Source organism: Ricinus communis, chromosome 5 (genome assembly GCF_019578655.1).
Source record: "Ricinus communis isolate WT05 ecotype wild-type chromosome 5, ASM1957865v1, whole genome shotgun sequence".
In the NCBI taxonomy this organism is placed as follows: Eukaryota; Viridiplantae; Streptophyta; class Magnoliopsida; order Malpighiales; family Euphorbiaceae; genus Ricinus; species Ricinus communis.
In genome coordinates this window covers 7,861,651-7,885,967 of record NC_063260.1, presented here as the reverse complement: position 1 = coordinate 7,885,967, position 24,317 = coordinate 7,861,651, and the positions used below count along the sequence as shown (strand labels likewise).

Below are 24,317 nucleotides of genomic sequence, written 5' to 3'. Positions count from 1 at the left end.
GGAAAGTTAATGTCAATGCCAATGGTGTTGTTATATATATGTATATAAAGACAAAAATTAAAGAAAAATTATGTTCATGATCAGATAATGTAATAAGTTGGTTAAAGAAAGTGTCAATTTTGTGGATTATTAAGATGATGATGATGGATGTAAGCCCCTGGAGTTTAGTGTTAATGTTGGATATAGAAATGCCGAAAGAGGTCTTATGAAGATGCTGACAACTAGCAAGTGATGTTTAACCCTTGTGCTTTCCACCTATTTTTTGTGTCTTATATGATCTTTTTATCAAAACAAATAATTTATATTTTGTTTTCAAAACTATGGCTTCTGCTGGGTTTTTGATATCTTCTAAAAGAGGGGGAAGATTGTGATGGCTCTTGACAGCAATAAAAACACATATACTTTTTAAAATAAACAAAAAATATTATATATATATATATATATATTTATATCAAATGGCAAAAAGATATATTATACTATTTCCATGCAGAAAACGCAAATAAATCACTTTTCATTGGCGATGCTGCTCATGTGAGATAGAAATTATTAGATATGGTGTTGCGTGGATCATGTCCAAATTATTTTATTGTTTGCTTTTGGTTATTTGTTACTAGAAAATGATAGACGTCTCTTTTCAATCATGGCAGACCATCTTAATTTATTTAATTAGATTTTATACATATATAAATTAACAATTTCTTATTATTATTATTATTTTACCTTCCCATGTTAGAAAAGCAACTTAGTAAAAGACAGACATTATATTGGTAAGTTCTCTTTTTGTCTGCAGGTGTGATTTTCAGTCTCCATTTTTTACTTCTATATATTGTCTTTCATTTGTCTGCTTGTTTTTGTTAAGATGTGTACTGCTTTGAACCTTACACTTATTTCTGAGTAGTGGAGCCACTTGATTTTGCTGTTCCATTGTGCAGACATTTACTTTAGGTATACTTTGGTAGAATAGGTAAAAAATAAAATAAAATAACAAGCAAAAGCCTGAGTTTAAGTGTAATCTTTGTTGGTGAATACGTCTACCTGCATTACATAAAGTTGACTTAAAACAAATTAACACTCTACTCAACTTCTTGGACTTTAGAGTAGAAAACTAAATCCCACTATCAAATGTTTTAATGACAAACATCCCGAGTAGGAGATCGTGTAGATATTCTAAGAAAATGATTGCCATTATAGGGTTCTCGTATTCTCTTAATTATTCTCTATGATCAATTGCTAAGGATATACAAAGAGAAGGGTTTGAAGTTAACTCAAAGAGCTGAAGAAACATATCAACTCTTAATTTTATTGCAAGAACTTTGTTTATAAGACTTATGAGTATTTGGTTTAGAGGCCTTAACTAGCTGATAGTTTTGTTTTTATTTTTTTAATTTTGAAATTATAAATTTCGACAGTTGTTTTTCATTTTTTGAGATTATAAATCGGAATAATCGATAGTGATTCTCATTTCGAGTTTGTACATTTTAGTAAAAGATGATCCCTCAACTCAACCTAATTTATATATTCTTCCAATAGAAAGATCAGTACAAACCCATGATGTTTGTATCATTAAAAGTATTTAATAAATCTATGACAAATAAGAAGAAATGATGTTGGGAAATGGTTGTGTGTGGTGATCATATTCCTACCCTTAATTCTTGGCTTTTGGGGCTAGCTAGAAGAAAACAATGAGTAGGAATGAAATTAATAATCATTTTCCTTAACAAATGCTGTCATTTTCTTCTATAAATAAAACCATGAGTGTCATGTGGAGTGGCTGGAAGCCATAATGTCTTTCATAAAAGCTTAGTGCAGGAAAGGCAGGGGGGTTGTTTTTCCCCTTGTAAACATATAAATAGTTTGAGAAAAAGTTCTGTTCTTGATTCATCTAATTAATGATAATGTGGAGTAGTGACATGCATGAGAAGAAGATTTGGTTGCTATAATGCATCCATATCAGTTAACTAATTGGTGGGGACTTTGCATTTTACAAGTAAATCTTCATTAAACAAGGTTAAAGGTTTTGCTAGCTAGCTAATCATAATATTATAGAATACTCATTATGAAAGAGTGTTCTCATAGGAAGGAAATCAATATATAAGTTTCACATTTTATTAAACTACTCTCATTTTCTTTTTCTGGATCAAGTTGCTTTTTCTTTCTTTTCTTTCTATTAAATTAACATACTCTTCCATTCATTCCTTAATAATGAATCAGTTAAAGCTGAAGCCGGTATACCATTGGGTGTTATTATGCAATCAACCAATGCTTGTCAAAAAGTTTGAGGTGCCTGCCTTTTATAAAGAATTTTAATAGTCTAAGAAATGACCCAAAATTTGGAAATTTAATAATTGGACATTTTTAGTAAGATTATTCTTCTTAATATAATTTTTTTTTTCAGAAAACTTGTTAATTTTTATTTTAACAATAGATATAGTTAGCATATTAATAACGTTAGATTATTATAAAGTAAAAAATAAATCACCATATCTAAAGTTTAAAAAAATCTTAAAATCGAGACCTCAATTTTCAGCTCTAGATATCTGGCTGGCAGACTTTATTCCAATAATTTTATTGTTCATGTTACCATATGTGTATATATATATATATGTAAGTGAATGTATTAGGTGGACATGATGTAATCAGTCACGTAGTTGATAACTTTAATTAAGGTCAACATCCAAGTACAAAACATTTAATGAAGTGCTTATAATCTAAGTAATTAAAAGCGATAATATAGATTATGTATACTCCAATAAATTGTACGTAGCTCCTAAATCCCAGAAAGCTATATATGTATACTACTACTACTTGTCCAACAAAAAGTCTAAATAGTCACTTTGTAATTAAGGATTTTGCTACTTGATTCCATTCCACTCCCAAAACAGATGCAATATGTTCCTTCTTTGGCGACTCCTTCACTATTTTTCCCACTCACTTTTCTGTCGCTAAATTACTAAAATGTATTATCCAACACACAAAATAAAGCACCTTTTCATTGGCTTAAGATATCAAAAATCTTTAGAAAAAAATAAAAACTAAAAAAAAAGTGGCGATAGTACCAAAGAAAGAGAGGTGAGGAATAAGGTCAATGAAAAACTTAGATGACCCACTTGAGAAAAAAAAAAAAAAACTAAAGCAAAATACTCCAAATCCTTTGGCTTCCTAAGTGCAAGGTAAACCATAGAAAAAAATTCCACTCCCTCTTAATTATGCTTCCCTAGCTTGTCCCAGTTATGACAATATGGTGACTGTTATATAATAAAAATATATAATAATTAATGAGAACTTAATGGCCCTAAATGTACCACATTATGAAAATGTTTATGGCTCTTGTTAATGCTTTTGTTTTTAAAGATGCATAGTAATTCTAATAATCTGGAATTTGAAAGTTTGCTGTGGATGTGCATCACAATGATATAATGGAAACGACATCATTAATTGGTGAGAATCGATTGATTGTCTATCAAATTGCTTAATATATCACAGAAAAAAAATTTTAAAAAAAGAGACACAAATATATATATCAAGTTGATGGGTTAATCCCTAATCAATATGTTAGTGCTCATTATCCATTCAGGATAATGCAGCATAGCAATCGCACAATTTTTGTTTGTATATTAAGTCTTTCATGAGAATTAGGTCATGTTTAGGCCAATAACAAGTCATTTGTGCGAATTTAGATTTAGATATTTTTTTTTTAGTCAAAAAAATTGCTAGGGTTTTCTTAAGAGGTTATTTTCTTTTTTGGTCGAAAAGGAGGTTATTTTTAACACAATGACACTTTAATATTCTGAGAATTATAATATTTGCTTTATATGTCTAAATTCATTAATATCGTTAGTTGTTTTAAAAATTAAATTTTAAGCGAAATCAGATTGCTGTAAAATCGATCTTATTCGATAGATGACAAAATATAGAGTTATTTAGTCTTGTCAGATCATTTAAAACACGCTAGAATTGACTAGAATTAAAGAAAAAAGTCGAATTGTGAGACTATTTTCTCTCTCTTTAATTTTTTTCTTCAAACTTCATAAATTGATATGGCTAATATTATATGAAAACTAAGTTGGTAAGAAGTAGAATAGTGATAGAATCATAAATAATTAACACTAAATGAATAAAATACAACTATTGAATTAATAGTGTTAGTAAATTTTAAATGCAAATTGTTAACATTTTAAGTTGTAGAATGTTAAAATGTCACAGAAAAATACTACAAAACTCTTTATGTCAAAAGATTAAACCATAATTGTTTATCTCTTGAAAATTGATAACTTTGAGGGAATATATATATATAAACATACATAGTTATATATGTGAATATAATTATCAAAATAATGTATAGATCCCATAATCGCCGTGCTAAAACTCATAATTTATGTCATCAATTTCTAGTTCTATCTTTAAATTATTATGTATTAATAAAAAAAGTTTATAATATTTCATAATAAAACACAAGAATGATATTTATTATTTTTTGCAACAATCTATTTAAACTTAATAACAATTTTAAGAGTATTAGGTCAAAATCTATTTCTCTCTTTCTTTAAAACTTATTTATGTAGTATTTATTTAAAATAAGTGTCCCTTGTGGTTGAATATTCTACTTCATAAAAAAGAAATCAATAATGCAATATAGTACTATTAGAAATTATTAAGAGATAAGTACAAAAAGGTATAATGTAGTTTCATCGTTTTATAATTTTTAGTACTTTTTTTAGAAAAAAATAAGGTATTTAATAAAAAAAATATCTTACTGTTAAGAAGTTTTAATTTATAAAAATTTAGCCACTTCAACTTGATTAACCATCATTATTATAATAGTTATATTTGATAACATGAATTTGAAGCTTAATAATTTTTAATTATATTATTTGATCATTAAATCACGGTTTAAAAAGTTATTGATTTGATGAGATCGATTAACGGTCAAATAGTGATGCTTTTTAGTTATTAAACTCCCAAGCTATATTATTAAACACAGAAAATATAATAATAGTAATAACTAATTAGAGTAAAGATAATTAAATCCTTACCGATCGATAATTTTTAATAATAAAATTTATTTTTATCACAATTTTTAACCATATATTTTTTTTATCCGAAAAGACACATTAAAATGGTATTATCTTTTCATATTTATCCCTAACATTAATTAACAAATATTGTGCACTTGATGACTTTAATCATTTTACTTTGAATAAGATGATTACCGTTGCCATTTAGATGCTAACCACATGAATTAATTCAAGAATTAATGGCTACACACTCTAGATGCTTACCAAGTGGGTGTGTGCCTGGATATCTAAGCTCATCCTCCACACAGAAATATGAAATCTAATTGGATTTTGACAGGACAAAAGACCTTAGTTGGAGGAACCGAAATACTGAAGCCTTGCCATTTTGACACGTGTGGACATGTAAAAGTATCATGGACCACCCTGCCACTACTACTGAATCTCAAATTTTCCAGGGAACGCTCAACGCCTTTAAAGAGAAATTCTGACCTTTCAATAAACAAATTAATCAATGTAAATTCAATAATTATTATAATTACTTATTTATAGATAATATAAGAGATTGAGTTTTTTTTTAATCAAATTTAACTATCTTTTTGTTTGTTTAGTTTAGAATACTATTACAAAACTAAACAAAAAATATATAAAATAATTATTTTTGTTGTTGTTTAAATACGAAAACATTTATGACATGTGCTTTTTTTTTTTTTTTTGTAATATGAAGTATAATTTATCGTTTCTAATGATCGTTTTTTTTGAATTAAATTATCAAATTAATATGATTATATGTATAGTGATAAGAAGAATTTAATCAGCAGCAGTCGGGTAATAATTAAATTCCACAAGAAAATAGAATATTTGGATTTGATTCATCAGGCCAGTTGCCAAAAGAGAGATCAATGCCTTTTGACTTGAAATGGATGCTCTAATTAAAGGGTTATTCTCAGGAAAAGAAGGAAAAAAAAAAAAAGAAGTAAAGAGAGAAAGAGAATTAAAGAGTCATGACTAAATTAAATAAAGAGAGTGCATGCATAAGATAAGCTTCAATGGTGGAAATTGTGCACCACCATATCTTGCCACTTGTGCTTTTAATATAGTTTCTACTACGTACACATACATATTAGCTAGCTATAATTCTAACCGTTAACTGCTATAACTGATTCCAATTCTTCTTCTTCTTCTTCTTTAACTGATAATTACATAAAGTTCTATCAATTATTTTGTTTCTTTTTCATTTTCTTCCCCTGGCTGATAAAAAAGTCCTTTTCAAATGGGTAGGCTATTATGTATATCTCCCTAGCTATATTGACTTGATATGAGAAAAGGGATAAAATGAGAGTCCATTTGAGAACTATATCTTCACTACCGAAAGACATTTTTATACCATGGGTATATACCCTAGTTTGTTATGTTCAAGTCCTTCTGTATATGTATAAACCTTTATGCTAGCTATAGACTAGAGAAGAAGAAGAAGAAAAAAGAAAACAAAAACAAAGACCCATAAAAGGGTACATTCAAGTATATCATATCAAATCTTCATGATAGCTATGTAAATGATATTCGAGATGCTTAACAAAAATACTAAATTTCAATTGCATCAACTGAGTGATTCTGTTATATATTTGAAATTTCAATCTCTCCCACTTTAGTAATTATCTAAGCTAGAGAATCAAGAATTTTCCTTTCTGTTAATTCTCACTATAAGGTTAAATTAAATGTAGCACCACTAAAATGCTATGGAATTATTGGCAAGAGAGGACTTGACATAATGATCAAAAGCATATTGTAACTCAATTTATTTTATTTTTGACTCCATTACCTTACACTTCTAGATGTACTAATTAATATAGACACATGTAATTGTACATCTATATCTATCATATAATAGAGATGAATATGATATTAAATGCTAATACGAATATGATAAAAATATTTGATTTATTTGAAGCAAGATGATTATTTAGAAACAAAATAATATAAACATAATACTTATTTTAGTTGTTGTATAACAATAAATTATCTTAATTGAGTACAAAACATTAAAAAAAAACTATGACATGTGAACAATTTAGTGGTCTAATAAACTAAATAATAATAAAAAAGATTATATCCATATATTTTATATATATATACGTGTGTGGTGAAAAAGTTAAATATATTGATAAAAATTAAAACAACGAAAATTTTGGATTATATAAATAGTTATTTGAAAGAATAGGGGACATGAAAAATTTATTAAATAGAAAAAAAGTAATAAATTCTTTCTATTAACATAACAAAATATTAACATATTTTATTTCTGTTGCTATTATTCATCAACAAGATTAAGTATTAAACCAAAAGTAAAACTTTAGTACTTAAACTTTCATTAAGTCATAATATTCTTTTCAATTTTGTATGACTATAAAGAGATTTTACTCATATAAATTTACTTAAATAAAGAATTCGAGTTTTAAATGTTTGAGAAAAAAATATCTATAATCAATATATTGATTATAATTTATGCAAAGCATTTATAGACCATTATAATATTTCTTTTCTTTTGTAGAAATTTATATTTTAAAAAATAAAAATGAAAAGAGTATAAATGAATCATTTATTAATTAATTTTAATTTATATTTAATTATTAATACGACTTAAATTAAATTAAGAGATTTATCATTTTACATTATAATTTTTTTAATATTTTTTTATATACTCGATGTGGATAATCTGTAGACCGTTCTAGTTAGTTTCTTCTCTTTTCTTTTCAAAAAACTGTTCACATCGACTTGCACAAAGAGACACCTAAGCTCACAAAGATAAGTAGATTTATCAATTAAAATTTTATAAATAGCTTTATATAATATCAAACTAAATAAACTCATATACCTAATCAATGTATAACTATATATTAAACCAATAATAGCTTGTCTCATATGATTGGAAGTCTTGGTTTCAAAAATACCCCTTACCTTCCAAAAAAGAGAACACAATCATAAAATAAAACCACTCTTAATTTATTTGTAAAAAGAATGCTAATTTGGTCAAACTTGGTTGCAGCCGCAATAACTTTGACATTTTGCAGTGACTATCAATTATCTGCTTTTAAACTGATTTGCAATCCATCAAATTTCACCTCCTTAATTAACATTGTAATTTTGTGGGTATCTTTCCCCCTATTTATTTCAATAAAACTAAATTAAACATAATTTATAATATAATTTATGAATCATTAAAGAAGCAACTTTAGTACGAAAGATCTTCTTAAAAAATCAATGAAACCTAGACATGATCAATCCAAGAATGATATTCATATTAATTAAAGTTGGCATATCTATGACTATGAGATATGAAGTAGACACAATTAAGGGTCCATTTTACTGATAGAAGATTGTATTGCTAAAATAATGAAATTAAGAAAATAAAATCCAAGACCTTAAATATAGTGCAGTAAAACGTGTTTCCCCTTGAAAAGGTTTTTCAGTAGGGATTTTCTTGAAGCTTGATGTAGTATCACTCACAAGGCACAACTCTAAAATGATATGTCATGTTCTGTTGAGGAATCAAGTCCAAATGTTCTTGAAAGCTTAACGAAAGAAAGAAAGAAAGAAAGAGATCTTTAACTTTCTTTGCTTTAACAAAGTGAGTGTGAGTGTGTGTTTGTGGGATGCTTGTCACATCTTTTCAAAGTTTGAGAGAGAAAGAAAAGAAAAGAAAGAGCTCCAAAAGAGATTAGGTCTAAGTCCCTTCTTGCATTGGCTGTGATTTGTGATTCCTCTTAAACAAACTCATTTTCAAAATGAATGGACCTTTTTCCATCTTTCTATCTTTATTTATTTGCATGCTTCCATAACATAACAGAAGAACCTCCTTTGGGTTTTCTTGGAGAAGTAAAAAGCTGTATGTTCTCAAGGTTATTCTGGTCATTTAAATTTTAACCCAATAAGCAACTAGGTATTTTTCTTTCCATTTCATTTTCAATAAATTAAGCTTAGTTTATATTAGCCCCATCACCAAAACTTTAGCAAAGAATCTAGAATTATATCCTCTCTCTCTCTCTCTCTCTCTCTCACACACATCAACATCCATATTTAAAAACCCTCACCTCATTTCCCTTCTCATAGAAACTCAAAAAGCACTCCCTACTGCTTCTTTCACTAACATGGCTTCTCCTTCTTCTCCTTCACTTTCACTGACTAATACTAATACTAGTGCTTCTTCTTTCTTCTCTGACTATCTTCACTCTCTTTCCCAAACCCCATACAGGCTTAAGAAAAGAATGCTAGCGACATGGACACCAGCCCAAGAACTTAATCAAGTAAGACTAAGGTCTGGTGCAGATATGAAAAGGAAACTTAAGTGGCATGACTTGATAGCCCTTGGTATAGGAGGCATGCTTGGTGTTGGTGTTTTTGTCACTACTGGGTCTGTTGCCCTTGAAGACACCGGCCCTGCTGTTTTCATTTCTTATATTATTGCTGGCATATCAGCACTGCTTTCCTCTTTATGTTACACCGAATTCTCTGTTCAGATTCCGGTCGCCGGTGGTGCCTTCAGTTACTTAAGAGTGACTTTTGGTACTACCTCTTCCTTTAAATACTTCTCCATATTGTGTTCAATTCTTGATGATGTTAAACTGTTTCTTTAGTTTTCTTTAAAATGAATCTCTTTTTTTATAAATAATGTGATGTAGGAGAATTCATAGGCTATTTTGCTGGGGCAAACATACTAATGGAATATGTACTATCAAATGCTGCGGTTGCAAGAACTTTTACAGACTACCTTTGCCGCACGGTTGGAGAGAATAATTCAAACTCATGGAGAGTTGAAGTGAATGGACTAGTAGAGGGTTACAATAAGTTGGATTTCACTGCTGTTGCTCTTGTGCTTCTTCTCACTCTCTGCCTTTGCCATAGGTTTGATCTCTTTATGTGGACAATTATTTTGTTAATTTGCTCTTCTAGTTTTTTTTTTTTTTTTTTTTTTTTTTTTCTAGGTACATCAATAAATAGTACTGCTATTTTAATAATCCTGGTGCAATCGATTTTTGGCTTTAATGTTAGTTTGGCAAGAGTAAGTGGGCATTTTGGCTTATTACTGTATTTGGATTATTAATATATAGGTCTTAGAGTTAGATTGGGAGTGATTAATGCCATTGGATCTATAATCCTTGGCTTGTTTAACGTTATGTTTTGGTTAGTGACCAAATTTCTTGTCGTTATAGCCTATCATGAAGTAATACTTAATGGGATTTGAAAGTGATGTAAGTTCCTTTTCTTTAATTATTTTTATTTTTTCCTTTTCTGGATTGCAGTACGAAGGAGAGCTCAACATTGAACCTTGTTATGACAGTATTCCATGTGATTTTCTTTGCATTCATTATAATTGCTGGTATCTACAAAGGAAGTGTCAAGAACTTGGTTGAGCCAGGAGGAATTGCTCCTTATGGTGTTAAAGGTATTATTAATGGAGCAGCTATAGTTTATTTCAGCTATATCGGCTACGACTCAGTTTCAACCATGGCAGAAGAGATTCAAAACCCTTCTAAAAGCCTTCCAATTGGCATTTTGGGTTCTGTTCTCATTGTCTGCTTATTATATTGCCTCATGGCTTTGTCTTTATGTGTCATGGTGCCTTACAATATGGTAAGCAAGTGATTTTCATTAATTTTATTTTAAGTAACCCTTTGTCCTTCTGTTTGTGTAGCATACATAAAAAAATTACGAATTTCTAAGTAGTGCATAATCTTACTAATTAACTATGCTTAAAATCTTTCTAATAGATACCCAAAGAAGCAGCCTTTTCCATGGTTTTCCAAAAGATTGGCTGGAACTGGGCGAGCAATGTCGTCGGCGCCGGAGCAAGTTTGGGAATCGTCGCTTCTCTCTTGGTTGCCATGTTAGGCCAAGCAAGATACCTTTGTGTTATCGGAAGGGCTAGGCTTGTGCCCTCTTGGTTAGCGAAGGTGAACCCTTCTACAGGCACCCCACTGAATGCCACGCTCTTCTTGGGTAAGTGATTAATTGCTTCAAAGTTTCATGTATCTTGTATCACTATATATAAGACACATAATTCTCTCCAACAAGCAGAACCACCATCACTAAATTGATCGTCAAGAAAATACTGATCTCTTGTATCTTATAATTCAAAAGGAAGATCAAGTATTTATTATATCGTTCAAACTTGGAAAGTAATGTAATGCTCTCACAAGCCAGCTTTATTGATGTTCACATATAGTCTATACGAAAAGAAAATCTTGATTCATATATTTCACTTGTATGTGAAGACTCATAGGTTATATGGACAAATTAAATGGGAATTTAATACAAAGACTTCTTTTTTCTTTTCTTTTTTTCCTGATGTAGGGCTTTGCACAGCTTCAATTGCACTATTCACCGAGCTCCCTATAGTTCTGGAAATGATATCCATCAGCACATTGTTGGTATTTTACCTAGTGGCTAATGCTTTAATCTACCGACGATATGTGATCATTAGCAAAAACCCACCTTCACATACCCTCTTATTTCTTTTCCTCCTCTCATTTACTGCAATTGGCTTCTCTATTTCATGGAAACTTGAAGAACAAAAGTGGGGTTTACCTCTATTTGGTCTGATCACGGTTGCCATTACAGCTTTCTTCCAATACATGGTACCTTCCATTAGCCAACCTAATGAAGAATGGTCAGTGCCACTGATGCCATGGCCAGCTGCACTATCAATATTTCTTAATGTTTTTCTCACGACCACATTAAAGCTGCTCGCTTTCCAAAGGTTTGCTGTATGGGCATGTTTGATAACTATCTTTTATGTGTTATATGGTGTACACTCAACTTACCAAGCTGAAGACATGGAACTGGGTGTTGATCAAATGCAGCAACACCCATCAATCCAACAAAGTAAGCTAGACATTCAAGTGATATAATAAACAAGAAAGAACTACCCTTTAAATTGTCTTCTTTTCTTCTCTTATCTCTCCTTTTTTCTGTTCAAGCATTCTTTTCAGTTCTTGGGGTTGTTGCAATGCAGATTTCATGAAAATTCACTTAAAAGCAAAAAAAAAAAAAAAGAAAAAAAAAAGATAGGAAAAAAACATACAGAAAAATAAAAAGAATAATTATGCTGTGTTCTCTGAGATTTGTCATATAACACAAATTAAGACCTCACTTTTCAAATTTATACTAAATCCCCTTTGAGATTTGTTAATTCCCTATCTTTTCTTTTCATCTTTATTTCTTCTTCTACCCTTTCCCTTTTTCCAAATAAGAATTGAATATAATAAATAAACAATAAGAGACTTACTCATGTAATAAAAGAAAAATTCAAAAAATATATAAATATTCTTTTAATTTTTATTTCAGCTAATTATAAGACATTTTAAGCTTTTACTTTAATTTCTGTAAGAGTAACCAAAATCTAATAGTAAGAAAATTACTATATATTAATAGGAAACAAAAGATAGATTTTGTGTAGTATTAAATAAGTAAAATTTATCCAAGAATGTATAAATGAGATGACATAGGGATCTTCTAAGTTAACTAAGGTCTCGAATTCGAACTTTAAATCTAATGTTACATTAAAACTCTTAATATAATATTTTACCACCTGTAAAAGTTTTACCGATACACCCTAAATTAACTCTGAATATATATATATATATATATAAAGAATTTAAATTTTTTACTAATATACAATGATATACTTCTCATAAATATAATAATTGTTTGAAATAAAAATAAAAACAAAAATTCAAATAAAACAAAATAAGGCATTTGAGAGAGAGAGAGAGAGAGAGAGAGAGGGAGAAAGAGATTTTCTCAACAGTTCATCTTTAATTATGTATTTGGTAGCAGATATACTTCATCTTTCTTTGATCTGAAATGGTGATAGCACCAACATATGAAAGGCAAAGATAGGAAAAAGAACCTACTCTCAAAGAAGTGGAGAGGATAATTGAGGTCATCTTGGGGTAATTGGAGGTAATGATGAGTACAATATTGAACCTCTCCCAAGAGTATAAGCTAAGCCAACATACATATACTTCAGTTTTGTCATTTACTAGCTCATCCAAAATGGGCAACTTGTCATATCTTTTCAAGGGGTAGGAGTTATTTATAATAGGGACATCATTACCCCCACAGCATAGTGCCAAAAACTTGTAAAGGGAATGACTTGACAAATTTCACCTTTATTATATATTATTATTGTAGACTAGCATTATTTTCATGTTATTGGTGTACTTGCTGTTTTCAGAATTTTTGTTAGGTGTATGTATATTGATCATGAACAATCAATCCCATTCCTGTACTATTTATAGAGTTGAAATATTTATTAATTGAAAAAACTGATCAAAGATATATAAAAAGACAAAAGAAGATAAAACTTTCAAACTCCTATTCTCCAACTTATTCAAGAAATTTATCCTCTTTTTCTCATTAAACCTTCTACCCAATATGAAAATCTATTCCTTTGTTCCACTGCTTTTCAAGTGTTTTCATTAGTGGCCCTTTTGTTTCCCTCATCATCATTCATATATATTATATAAAGAATTATAACCCAAAATTCTATGGTTAACAATGAATCAAGTTCCACTCATGTAATCAATAATCTAAATTCCTTAGATGAAGAAAAAGTTTCATTCCAAAAATGACAACTAAATCTTAATTTGGTGTGCTAAATTTTATAACACTTGACCAGTGTAGCTGCTATCCAATTTTAGGAAAAGAAAGAAAAGAAAATTAGGAAGAGCCAGAAAGAAGCATAAAGGACATAAGACTGTACCAGAAGAACAAGAAACAGTTAGCAGAACCTGGAATACAGTTACAACCCAACTACAGATATTGAAGGTGATCAAATGGGCCTTGCCACCAACTGATATACAACTGTTTTCACCTGAAAAAGATCTGGCTCTTCAATTCACACCAATGACAGATAACACCATGGTACATACAAAGATTTTTGTTTTGAAAAATTATTTTGAATTTCTATTGCACTCTCTGCAGGACAAGTGATGCATAGTAGTATAATCATGTGAAATTTTGTAAAAGAAGCACAGCAAAAGATACATAATCAGGAATCCAAAGGGGGCAAACAAATATCAACTATAACTGGCTTTTGATATATAAGTAAAATGATTATGAAAATATGAGGGAGAGAATGTTATATGTCATAGGCTATGATTTCTTACCATTTCAAAATCATGAACCTAAAGCCAGAAGAAGCACCGGCCAGGCTCATTCTTGGATAATCTCGCACTTGGTTTGTGCATATATATATCCGGATATGAACTCTGAACCGCCTTTTGGCGCCAGATCTATCTTGCAGAGTTCTTGTGTTGGCGTATCAATTGGATTATCGCCATTTTCCATTTCAAAGTTTATTGGGTAGCTATTTTTTTTTTACTTCTTACCTAATATTGTTGGTAAAATGATAATAGCAAAAAAATAAGATATATTAATTATACACATAAAATTAAAAATATGAAATAATAATATTGTAAGATAAAATATAACATAATATATATTTTTAAAAATATATATACAAATATTATTATATAGAATAATATTTTCTTAAAATAAAATTTAAAAAAATTTATAATTTATTACAATATATAGTTTATTTCTATTTAAAATTGGTCCAAATTGAGACCAAAATAATTATAACTATATAGAAGTTGCTCTTATATAAAATATCATTATACAGAGATTTCACTGTATCTAAAAAAATATTGTAAAGTTTGAATACCATTTAGAAGAATCACTTTTATCTAATTTAGCTTTTATCTAGATGTACTTTATTTATGGTCTTTCTATTAATGCATATTATCTCTTTTCATTACTATTTTCATTGTCCTATATTTTTTATTTTCTTTTACAATATATATATATATATATATATATATATACTATGTTTTTTATTTTGCTTGTATATTATTATTATAAATTATAATATAAAAATATTTAATAAATTAATAATAATATAATATTTGTTAAATATATTTAACTATTTTATAAATATTTTTTCTTATAGGATAAATTATTTTATTTTATAAATTTAATGAATTATTAGACTTTAAATAATTTTATATAAAATAATTATTTTCCAAAAAATTTAATTATTAATTTTAATAATTACTTACTAAAAGTATTAAAATAATATCTCCATGTTGATAAAATAAAAAATATGGAAAAGAATATTCTAGTTTTAATAATTTTTCTCAAAATTTATAATTTTATAATACTCTTAGTGGTAATATTATTATAATTAAATGCCTATAATTTTTTTATTTTTTTAAGAAAATAATATGAAAAGATATGAATTTTAAATTTTCATGATATAAAGAGCACATAATTAATATAAGATATTAAATGATAAATAAACATTAAAAGTTTAAATTATATTTTCTTATATGGTGTTTGATATGTTGTATTGGATTCGCGAACAGTAAAGTAAAAATGAATTTGAATTTAAAATATCTCAAAATCTTTATTACATAACTTAAATTTACAATAAGATATAATAATAAAACTCATTTCATATACATATGGATGGTACTTTGATGTATAATTGGTTTAGTATTTAAAAAAAAAAAAGACTGCTTGAAGTAATTCACTTGCAATAATTCTAATCATCAACATATAAATTAATATATCAATAAGATAAGATTAAAAGTATTTTGCACTTTTTTTCTTACTTCTTATTTTCTTTTTTTCATAAAAATTTATATTGAGTTATTTGAATTCTACCATAGATATATATAAAAGGCTGCTAGAATTGTTGAATGAATCACACTATCTTTCATTTAGACTCATAGAATATATATACAACTAGAGTGCTGCAACAACAACTAACTAACAGCTGCCAAATTTGAACAATTCAAAATGATTTGAATGAAACTTAAAGAGTAGTTACAACAGAAAATTAAGGATAAGGAATCAAATTTGAAATATACAACAGAATATTCACAGCCTGTATTATATATAGCGCCACATAGTAATTCATTAATTAGAAATATAGAAATGTATACAAAATTATAAATGATTAGTATTGAATTAGATTAATTACTAATTAATTCTATTAGGATTATATATGCATTAAAATTAATAAATTAGATTTAAAATTAGGACAAGACAATAATTATTAATTAATTCTATGAGTATTTTAGTTAGTTCAGAAATTATTCCTCCTTTTCATGCTTATACATACACACACATACATATATATATATATATATATATATAATAATTTATGAATGATTATTGACGTTAGTTGTATGGAATGATGTTAATATATTAATAAAATATAATTAATTGAATTTCAAATTTTATTATTCTTTCAATTATTATATATTAGGTTCATAAAATTGTACATGGATATTCACACAACTATTCAAATCATATAAAATTGGTGATTTAACAACTTGAATGATGTAATTTCAAGGATTGTATTTTTTAAATCATCATTGAGTTTTAGTATTAATCAATATATATTAATTCATTCTATAATTACAAAATCTTTATAATAGCATTCTTAAGTTATATGTCATTGTCCAAAGTTTGAACATATCATAATCTATTATATATATATCATTATATCAAATTATTAATTAATAAAAAAGGACAAACATGACTTACAAAGAAAACATAGACAACTATTCAACTTGTGCAATTAATAGTAATTGAAACACAATTAATACTAGTTACACAACACACCAACAATTCTAAATAACCTATAATTATTTATACTTCCCTAACCACAAGCATCATTACTATCATCACATATATCAACTAGCATAAATAACCTATATTTTTCTAGCCACAAGCATCATTGCTACCATCAAGATCATAATAACTAAAATCAGATAAATACACATGAATACATGTTTTTAAGTGCAACAAGCTTATTTTTATAGTTTGCTTTGTTTTATCTAATCCTGCCCAATTTACAACTCAGCAATTGAAACATACAAACACTTCTATTTCATTATAAAAGAAAGGTCGTTAATGTTTTGGCTCATATTGTTACTATTATTGGGACACTAGCAGGTGCATACCATCCAAACCAGGACTTACACTTCTTTTGGTGGCATTAATAACGAGCAAAATATATAATTTGAAATTTCTATCCATCAATTGCGTCTTGAGAGGTTCATGTACTTTTATTTCTATATCTACTGTCTCTAGGCTAACAAAAGTTATACGCGTGTCATTAAGTGTTGTGATTTGCATGTGTTTGTGTAACATAAGCGCCAACGTGGCATATGATAATGAGACCTGTCTCTAACAAAGTAGAACGATGTAGTTTTCTTTATAACTAAACAGTGTGGTTTAAGTTAATTGAAACTGTGTCGTTTTAATTTCTTTTTTCCAATTACAATATCTAAACCCTAAATTGAATCCCACTTTTTTCTATTCTCTCTTTTACTGTAACCTTAAACGAGAAAGTAATTGTGATAGTGAGAAAGCTTTTAGTTGGTATTCTTTTTCAATTGAAGTTATTGTTGTTTACATATCTATGGGGTTGTTTTGTTAGTTGAACCCTCATTTAATTGGCAGTAACCACTTTGCTGTCATTTTCATATGAGTTTTTAACTAAATTTTTGTCTTTCTTATGGGCCCAAAATGGTTATTTTTCTTGTGCTTTGTATATCGGATATCGTATAATATTTACAGTGTTAAAGTTTGAATTTTTTAAGTAAAATTTAATGTTTCATATGATTATTTAAATATATACATTACTAGAAGAACAATAGAATAACTATAATAGTTGATAAAATCTTATCGTATGTGTTGTCGTATGTGCATTTTATATTATTCTAAAAGGTGTTTTGTTTGTTTTGTATGTTGTCACTCCACGTAATTTATTGTTTATAATGTGATCTTTATTTTTATATTTTTTTATTCTTTTTTATGGTTTTTAGAATGATTGACACATATTTAGATCTGTTGTTATATGATGGAGGAAATTTTATGAGGGTTGATACAATTAGTAGTTATGCAGGTGAAAATGAGACAGTAGTGACAGAATTTAGATATGGATACAATTAATGTCATCTCTTATGTTAAAGAAGACTTGCAACAATAGTTTTTTTCAGTTTATATGCTTTTTTAAAAATGAAAATGAATTTATCCTAGTACATGATGATTTAAGTATATTGCAAAGAACTTATGCACTTAAAGATGGGGATGATCTATAATTCTATATTTATCATGGTCATTTGTGAGAGGAGATCGGCATTAAGAATTTGTACAAATCATATGTTAATAATGTAAAAACAATTGGGGATGAGGGCAGTTTGTTTAAAAACAATGTTGACACAATGTACGAGTGAGTCGAGTAAGGACAGTGATGAAGATGATGGACTCCCTCATAAGACATTTGACAGCTTCAATGTCAATGTTGACTTTCTTACCGATGATGACATGATAAAGTTAGCTTGCTAGAAAGAATGTAAAACAGGACAAGAAAAATATATTTATAAAAAAATTGAGAAAAAAGAGTGACAAAGAAGGTGAGGTTAAACGTGAAAGAGGTGATCAAAGAATTGATCAGGGGTTAGACGATATTATGTGGAAGAAGATAATGATATCTATAGTGATAGGCCTGGTGAAGATGTATATGTGACAAGAAGTGTTTATTGTGACGGTTGATGACTTAGGAAGGTACGACATTGAGGAAGATGAATGCGGGAATATGAACTGAAGAGGTATAACAATATGATAAGGTATGACCTTACTACACATGCACCAATGTTTTATTTGGAGATGGTCTTTAAAGATGCCGAGAAGTGTAAGGATGCATTGACTAAATATGCAATTTTGAAAGGCAAGAGTTTATACCTAGTGAAAGATGACAAGCTTAGAATTAGAGCAACAATGTTACAAAATTGTTCATGATTATAACGATGGCAAATCATTATAAAAAAGGCTGAATCCTTTTGAATTGAAATCTTTTAACGATGAGATATTTATTTTTATCACAATTTATAACCATACTATTTTTATATAAAATAAAAATGCATACTTAAAATTGTCAAGAAAACACATGATATTTTTTATACTCATCCAAATCCAAATAATTTTACTATTGTTATTTCTTAAATTGAATAATTGATATTTACCATAAATTATATTTTTAAATATGTATTATTTATATTATAGTAAATAAATAAATATTCAATTTTGATTTATATTTCAAAAATTTAATTTCTAATATAGAATTTTTATTACATATTTTATATTACAAAATTATCAAAATAACATATGCCGGTTATATATCTTATTAATTAAAGCCCGTAAACTATTGTGATATAATTATTTCTTTTATTTTTAGAGCCTAAAATGATTCGTAAGTCCAGTCCAACTCAAATAAAAATAATTTTAAAAAATATGAAAATTACACATTACTATAACTGCCTACATATATCAACATATCAAACCTTCTCTGCGTGTCAGAATATACATACATACATATTAGCAAATCATAGATTAATCTGAGCTTATGTTTAATTTTAATTAGTGGGTGGACATGGAATTTATAGAGTAGTGTAAGGTGCATGCAGAACACATCGTGGGTGACATGAGTCTAACAATGTGTTGTAATAAGCATTCTGTATGTAGATTCATTAATCTGAAATTTAACAGGGAAAAGTGAAAGAATGTGAAGGAAGCGAATGGCACAGGAAAGTGCGTACAAGTATGTGGAGAGATGCAAAGGCCTTAATGGCCTTGACAAGGTTATACTCAGAGAGGTCCGCGGCTATTCTGCTGAGGTAATTATTATATTCTTTCTTTGAATTACATACTTTCGTATCTTGAATCTGATTAATACGATTCAATATTTTATGTATAAATGGGACGTATTTTTCTCCTTTTCTTTTCTTTTGATTTATGCAATTTATCCATTTCCTTAAGGTGCATTCTTGTCAAGGATCTGAAATTTTAAGAAGACCACAAAGCATGATCTTTCTGCTTTATCATCTTAATTTGAGAGTTTTGGATGATATCTGTCAGCTTCCGTTATGTTCTTTTATTGTGTCTGAGAAAGGTGATCTTTTCCCTTTCTGATATGAAATTGTGGGTTCAATTTTATATGCAACTGTTTGTAGTATATTAGCATACATAAAATAATTTTGACGATTTTATAACGTAGATTAGAGAAACTTTTATTTTTTGGCATAAAAAGTTATTTATGCCCTTTTCTTTGAGAAACCCTGTTTTTCTTTTCCCCTTTGTTATCCTTGTATCTCTTAAGTAAGACATTTTTCCTTCTGTTTTCTATTTCCATGGTTGAGGTAGTCATGGATGCCATGCCACTAGTTGTGAAATTGAGTACACCAGTTCTCCATTTTCCCCACTAAAATTGAAAATGACCAAGTGAAAATATATTAGAAAATTCTGGTTAGAGTGCACATGCTAATGATCTGTAAGGTTAAAACAGGTGTACCTGGATGGAGGCCAAGTGACATCTTGGAAGAATGAACATGGTGAAGAACTGCTTTTCGCTGGTTGCAAGGTATCATGTTTCTAATATGAAGCAGTTTAGCTGCAGAACGTTGGTGAACTTAAAACTCTTCTTTCGACTTACTTGTACTTACTATCTATTATTTAAATTAAATGATATAGTTGAATTTTTCCTTAATCTGTTGCTATAAGTTTTGCATAGCGATGTCAGAGAAGCATTTTTTTATCAAGTTTCTTAGGAGAACTGTTTCTGTATAGAAGTGTTATAAATTCATGCCTCAAGTTCATAAACGATTTGGCATTTTAGTCAAACATTATGCATGTATATCACTTTATCCGTTTTCAGCTGGAGGGGTGACTCGGATAGCATTATTTTCCTAGTGGGCAACAATACTTGACTGAGTTAAACGATGTTGGCCCATTGTTTATTTTGCATTCAATAAAAAATCATTGTCCTCTGCAATATCTAGTTTCTTATGGCTCCATGGTACGTTTGTTCTCACTTGATTGTAAGGAGCACATGTGGTGGTTTATGGGGTTTTGCCCCATTTTTAAAAGAAGCCTTATGAATAGCCTCTGCCAACTCTATGAATGGTTTGAAATTTCCTTCTTCCAACAAGTTTGATATTGGCACTCTGATATGTTAATCCTGAAACTATAAAATGCAGTACAATACTTGATCATATGCTAATAATATTTTATGAATAGTAAAGAAGTGTTAAAACGTTAAATTAATTGAGCTTCATGACTTCATCAAGTTGGCTTCAATAAGCTTCTGAGCTCTACGCTTTTCTTAAGTTGCATTTATGCTTTATGCAGGCTATTTTTAAGCCTCCAAAGGTTACAAGTGGCGGTGTCCAAATTTGTTTTCCTCAAGTATGTGCTTCAACTGTTTTTTGTGAGTGGATTTTTCACCAGTTCTAGTATTCCTTTTACATAGTAAATTACATGAAATATGCAGTTTGGAAGTCACAGTTCTCTTGAACAACATGGCTTTGCAAAGAGCAGATTGTGGTCAATCGACCCTGATCCCCCTGCTTTTCTGACTAATTGTTCCAACAAGGCCGTCATTGATTTGATACTTAAAAATTCTGAGGATTGTGTTAAGGTCTGGTGCCACAGGTATGTACTCAATACTCGTATTACAAAACAGTTAAAATGTGAAAGTACCCTGCAAGTGTTTTGCCATACATCATTGAGTTCAATGTTTTTGGTCGAGGTTACTCTAATCCATGTAATGTGTTCGAAAGCCATAAAGTTTGCTATTATTTAAAAGCTCAAATCATTTAACAAATATGTGTATTTGAAAATCTTTAAAGTTCTGCTGAATCAACTGATCAACAATGCTTTCAAATTATTTGCAGATACGAATTTCGTTTGAAGATAACACTGGGACCTGCAGGAGATTTGATGTTGACCTCTCGAATTCGAAATACAAATACTGATGGAAAGCCATTTACCTTCACATTTTCTTATCAGACCTATTTCGCTGTTTCTGATATCAGGTATTATGACTAGATATATAATATATATATGTTCTAGCTGTCTTCAATTTTTGTTGCATCATGCAGTTTTTTTCTGGATGCCTGACAATTGGTGGCAGACAGCACTTCACCTTTTCTTTTGTTTATTTTCTTCTCTTTCTTGCTTGTGCGCTCTTCTTACTTTTCCTTCCACTTATGTGTAAAATTATTACATACGAAGTTCCTCTTCCTTTTCTGATTTGGCTGTTAAATTCTTTAAAGACCAGACCATCATTCTATTATGGTTTATAACAACTTAGCAACTAGTAGAGTGCACTATTGCTGTACCTTAGAGAATTTGTTACTTGACTAGGTTCTAGGGTGGTATCTCTAAAATGAAAACCAACTTGTTACCAAAGAGAACCGAGAATCACCTGAATAAACCAAGCATAAGTATGTTCTTTTTCTTTTCTTGCAAATGTGGTTTTCGATCATGTGCCCCCTATATGATCAGGTTAGTTGATAACTCAGTTATACTGTTACTATCTTCATGCAGTGAGTATTCTTGTAATAGATGACAAATACCATCATTTTAAATACTACATCTCAAAAACTGAAGTTATAAGGTTTGCTGCATTTTGTACCAATGTCCCTAAATTTGTCTCAGTCAATTGAATAATGTTTCTGAGGTTTTCTATTACAATAAAAACAGTAAAAGTTTATTCTCTATACCAATTTCCAGGTATTGCCAATTTACTTCGGATTTTTCCTTTTTTCAGTGAAGTGCGTGTTGAAGGAGTAGAGACTCTGGATTATCTAGATAACCTACAGAACAGAGAACGATTCACTGAGCAAGGGGATGCTATAACATTTGAATCAGAAGTTAGCATCTATCCTATTAAATGTTCATGGTTTTTTTTTTTCTCCACTGTTTTTGTTTTTAAAACTTATATTCTTTAAGGATTAATATATTCTCAACTCGAAAGGTGGATAAAATATATATCAGCACACCAACCAAAATAGCAATCATGGACCATGAAAAGAAAAGGACATTTGTGCTGCGGAAGGATGGACTTCCTGATGCTGGTAAGTTAATATTCACTGGCTTCTGTATTTTCATTTTGCTTTGAAATCATGTGATTATACAAGGAAGCTTCATCACGGTTAAGAGACATAGTTTATTGCCAGAGTTGCTAAGTTTAAGGCGCAGTACTATTATGTGCTAACTAATTGCTTGAATTTGGGCGATTCTGTGGATTCTGACCTTATTCTGTGTACATCAAAGAAAGCCTACAAACCACTTACATTTTCATTTGTTCTATCCTTGTTTGGTAAATTTTGGTCTGTTTCATCTCAATTTCAGTGGCAAGTCGCTTCCATCACAAAAATTTATATATCTAAGCCTATAGAGAATGACACATGTATCCATTTAGTAATATTTAAAATACAACTATCCGGAGAATACTAGCATGGTTCTTTTCTTATGCAGTTGTTTGGAATCCCTGGGAAAAGAAAGCGAAGGCAATGCCTGATTTTGGCGATGATGAATACAAGCATATGCTGCGTGTAGATGCTGCTTGTGTGGGAACACCAGTAACTTTAAAACCTGGTGAAGAGTGGAGAGGAAGACAGGAGCTGTCTGCTGTCCCTTCCAGTTACTGTAGTAAAGGTAGACGACCTTAACCAATGAGCAGCACTCCAATGCAGATAAAACGCTGTGCCTCTCTGGTTCGTCCCAAAGGTATTTTTCTGAAGCATAGTCATATGAATGTAAATATTTTATCCCTGCTGCCATTGTTGCCTGAGGAAACATTGGGCTGGAGGAAAATGGAATGTGCATATACAGGTACAAAACCCTGATATGGAGAAGGAATGCTATGCAATTATTTTTGACGTGCAAGGTTTATTTTCTGTTTCATTTTCATGCAGGGCACTGGGTAAGAGAATTAGCAGGAAATGGCTATCTTGGCTCTGATTTTGGTTGTCCAGAATCCTTAGAACCATTGTATTTTGGTCGACATTTTTCGTTTCTTTGATTGTTAGTCAGCAATATAACAAGATAGCCTCACCATTTCTTATAAACTAATTTATAATGCTTTGTTTCCTTGGAAATTCTAAACTTCAATGATTGAGGTTTCTGTTTGGAACTTTTGATTATTATTTCTCAAGTATGAAAGACAGCATGAACTTCAATAAGCATAAGCGAGAAAACTAACACCACTCAGGCGGGTAATGGTGATCACACAACTTCAGCAAATAGAAAGATATAGCTAGAAGAAAGACTCTTTAAGTGCATTTCTGTGATGCTCTGTTCTTGACTTGCCACTCGAGATTGTGAATTTCTTATGTCCTTCACAGCATAAAATTGTCACCACAACCCAAGAAATCATAGAAGTTG

At 29.4% G+C, this 24,317-nt stretch overlaps 2 protein-coding genes across 5 annotated transcripts; both read left to right on the top strand.

Annotated features, from left to right (window-relative positions):
* The first annotated feature begins 9,022 nt into the window (after positions 1–9,022).
* On the top strand, positions 9,023–11,951 carry LOC8269032 (cationic amino acid transporter 6, chloroplastic). Its single transcript, XM_002531185.4, has 5 exons — positions 9,023–9,575; positions 9,692–9,914; positions 10,313–10,643; positions 10,781–11,009; positions 11,364–11,951. The coding sequence occupies exons 1-5, from the start codon at positions 9,161–9,163 to the stop codon at positions 11,918–11,920; spliced, it is 1,755 nt and encodes a 584-aa protein (XP_002531231.2). The 5' UTR covers positions 9,023–9,160; the 3' UTR covers positions 11,921–11,951.
* A 7,580-nt stretch (positions 11,952–19,531) lies between these two features.
* LOC8269030 (putative glucose-6-phosphate 1-epimerase) lies at positions 19,532–24,115 on the top strand. 4 transcript variants are annotated; one of them, XR_007215950.1, is made up of 9 exons: positions 19,533–19,765; positions 20,434–20,508; positions 21,276–21,332; positions 21,418–21,578; positions 21,821–21,961; positions 22,699–22,801; positions 22,906–23,005; positions 23,409–23,660; positions 23,849–24,115. XR_007215950.1 is itself a non-coding variant. In XM_048374390.1 (8 exons), exons 1-8 carry the CDS (start codon positions 19,667–19,669, stop codon positions 23,600–23,602), a joined length of 930 nt encoding a protein of 309 aa, XP_048230347.1. In that variant the 5' UTR covers positions 19,532–19,666; the 3' UTR covers positions 23,603–24,115. The 4 variants fall into 4 exon arrangements, 1 of the variants encoding a protein (XP_048230347.1); XR_007215951.1 differs by lacking the exon at positions 19,533–19,765 and adding an exon at positions 19,918–20,040; XM_048374390.1 differs by having other exon boundaries at positions 19,532–19,765; positions 23,409–24,115.
* The last annotated feature ends 202 nt before the right edge of the window (positions 24,116–24,317 follow it).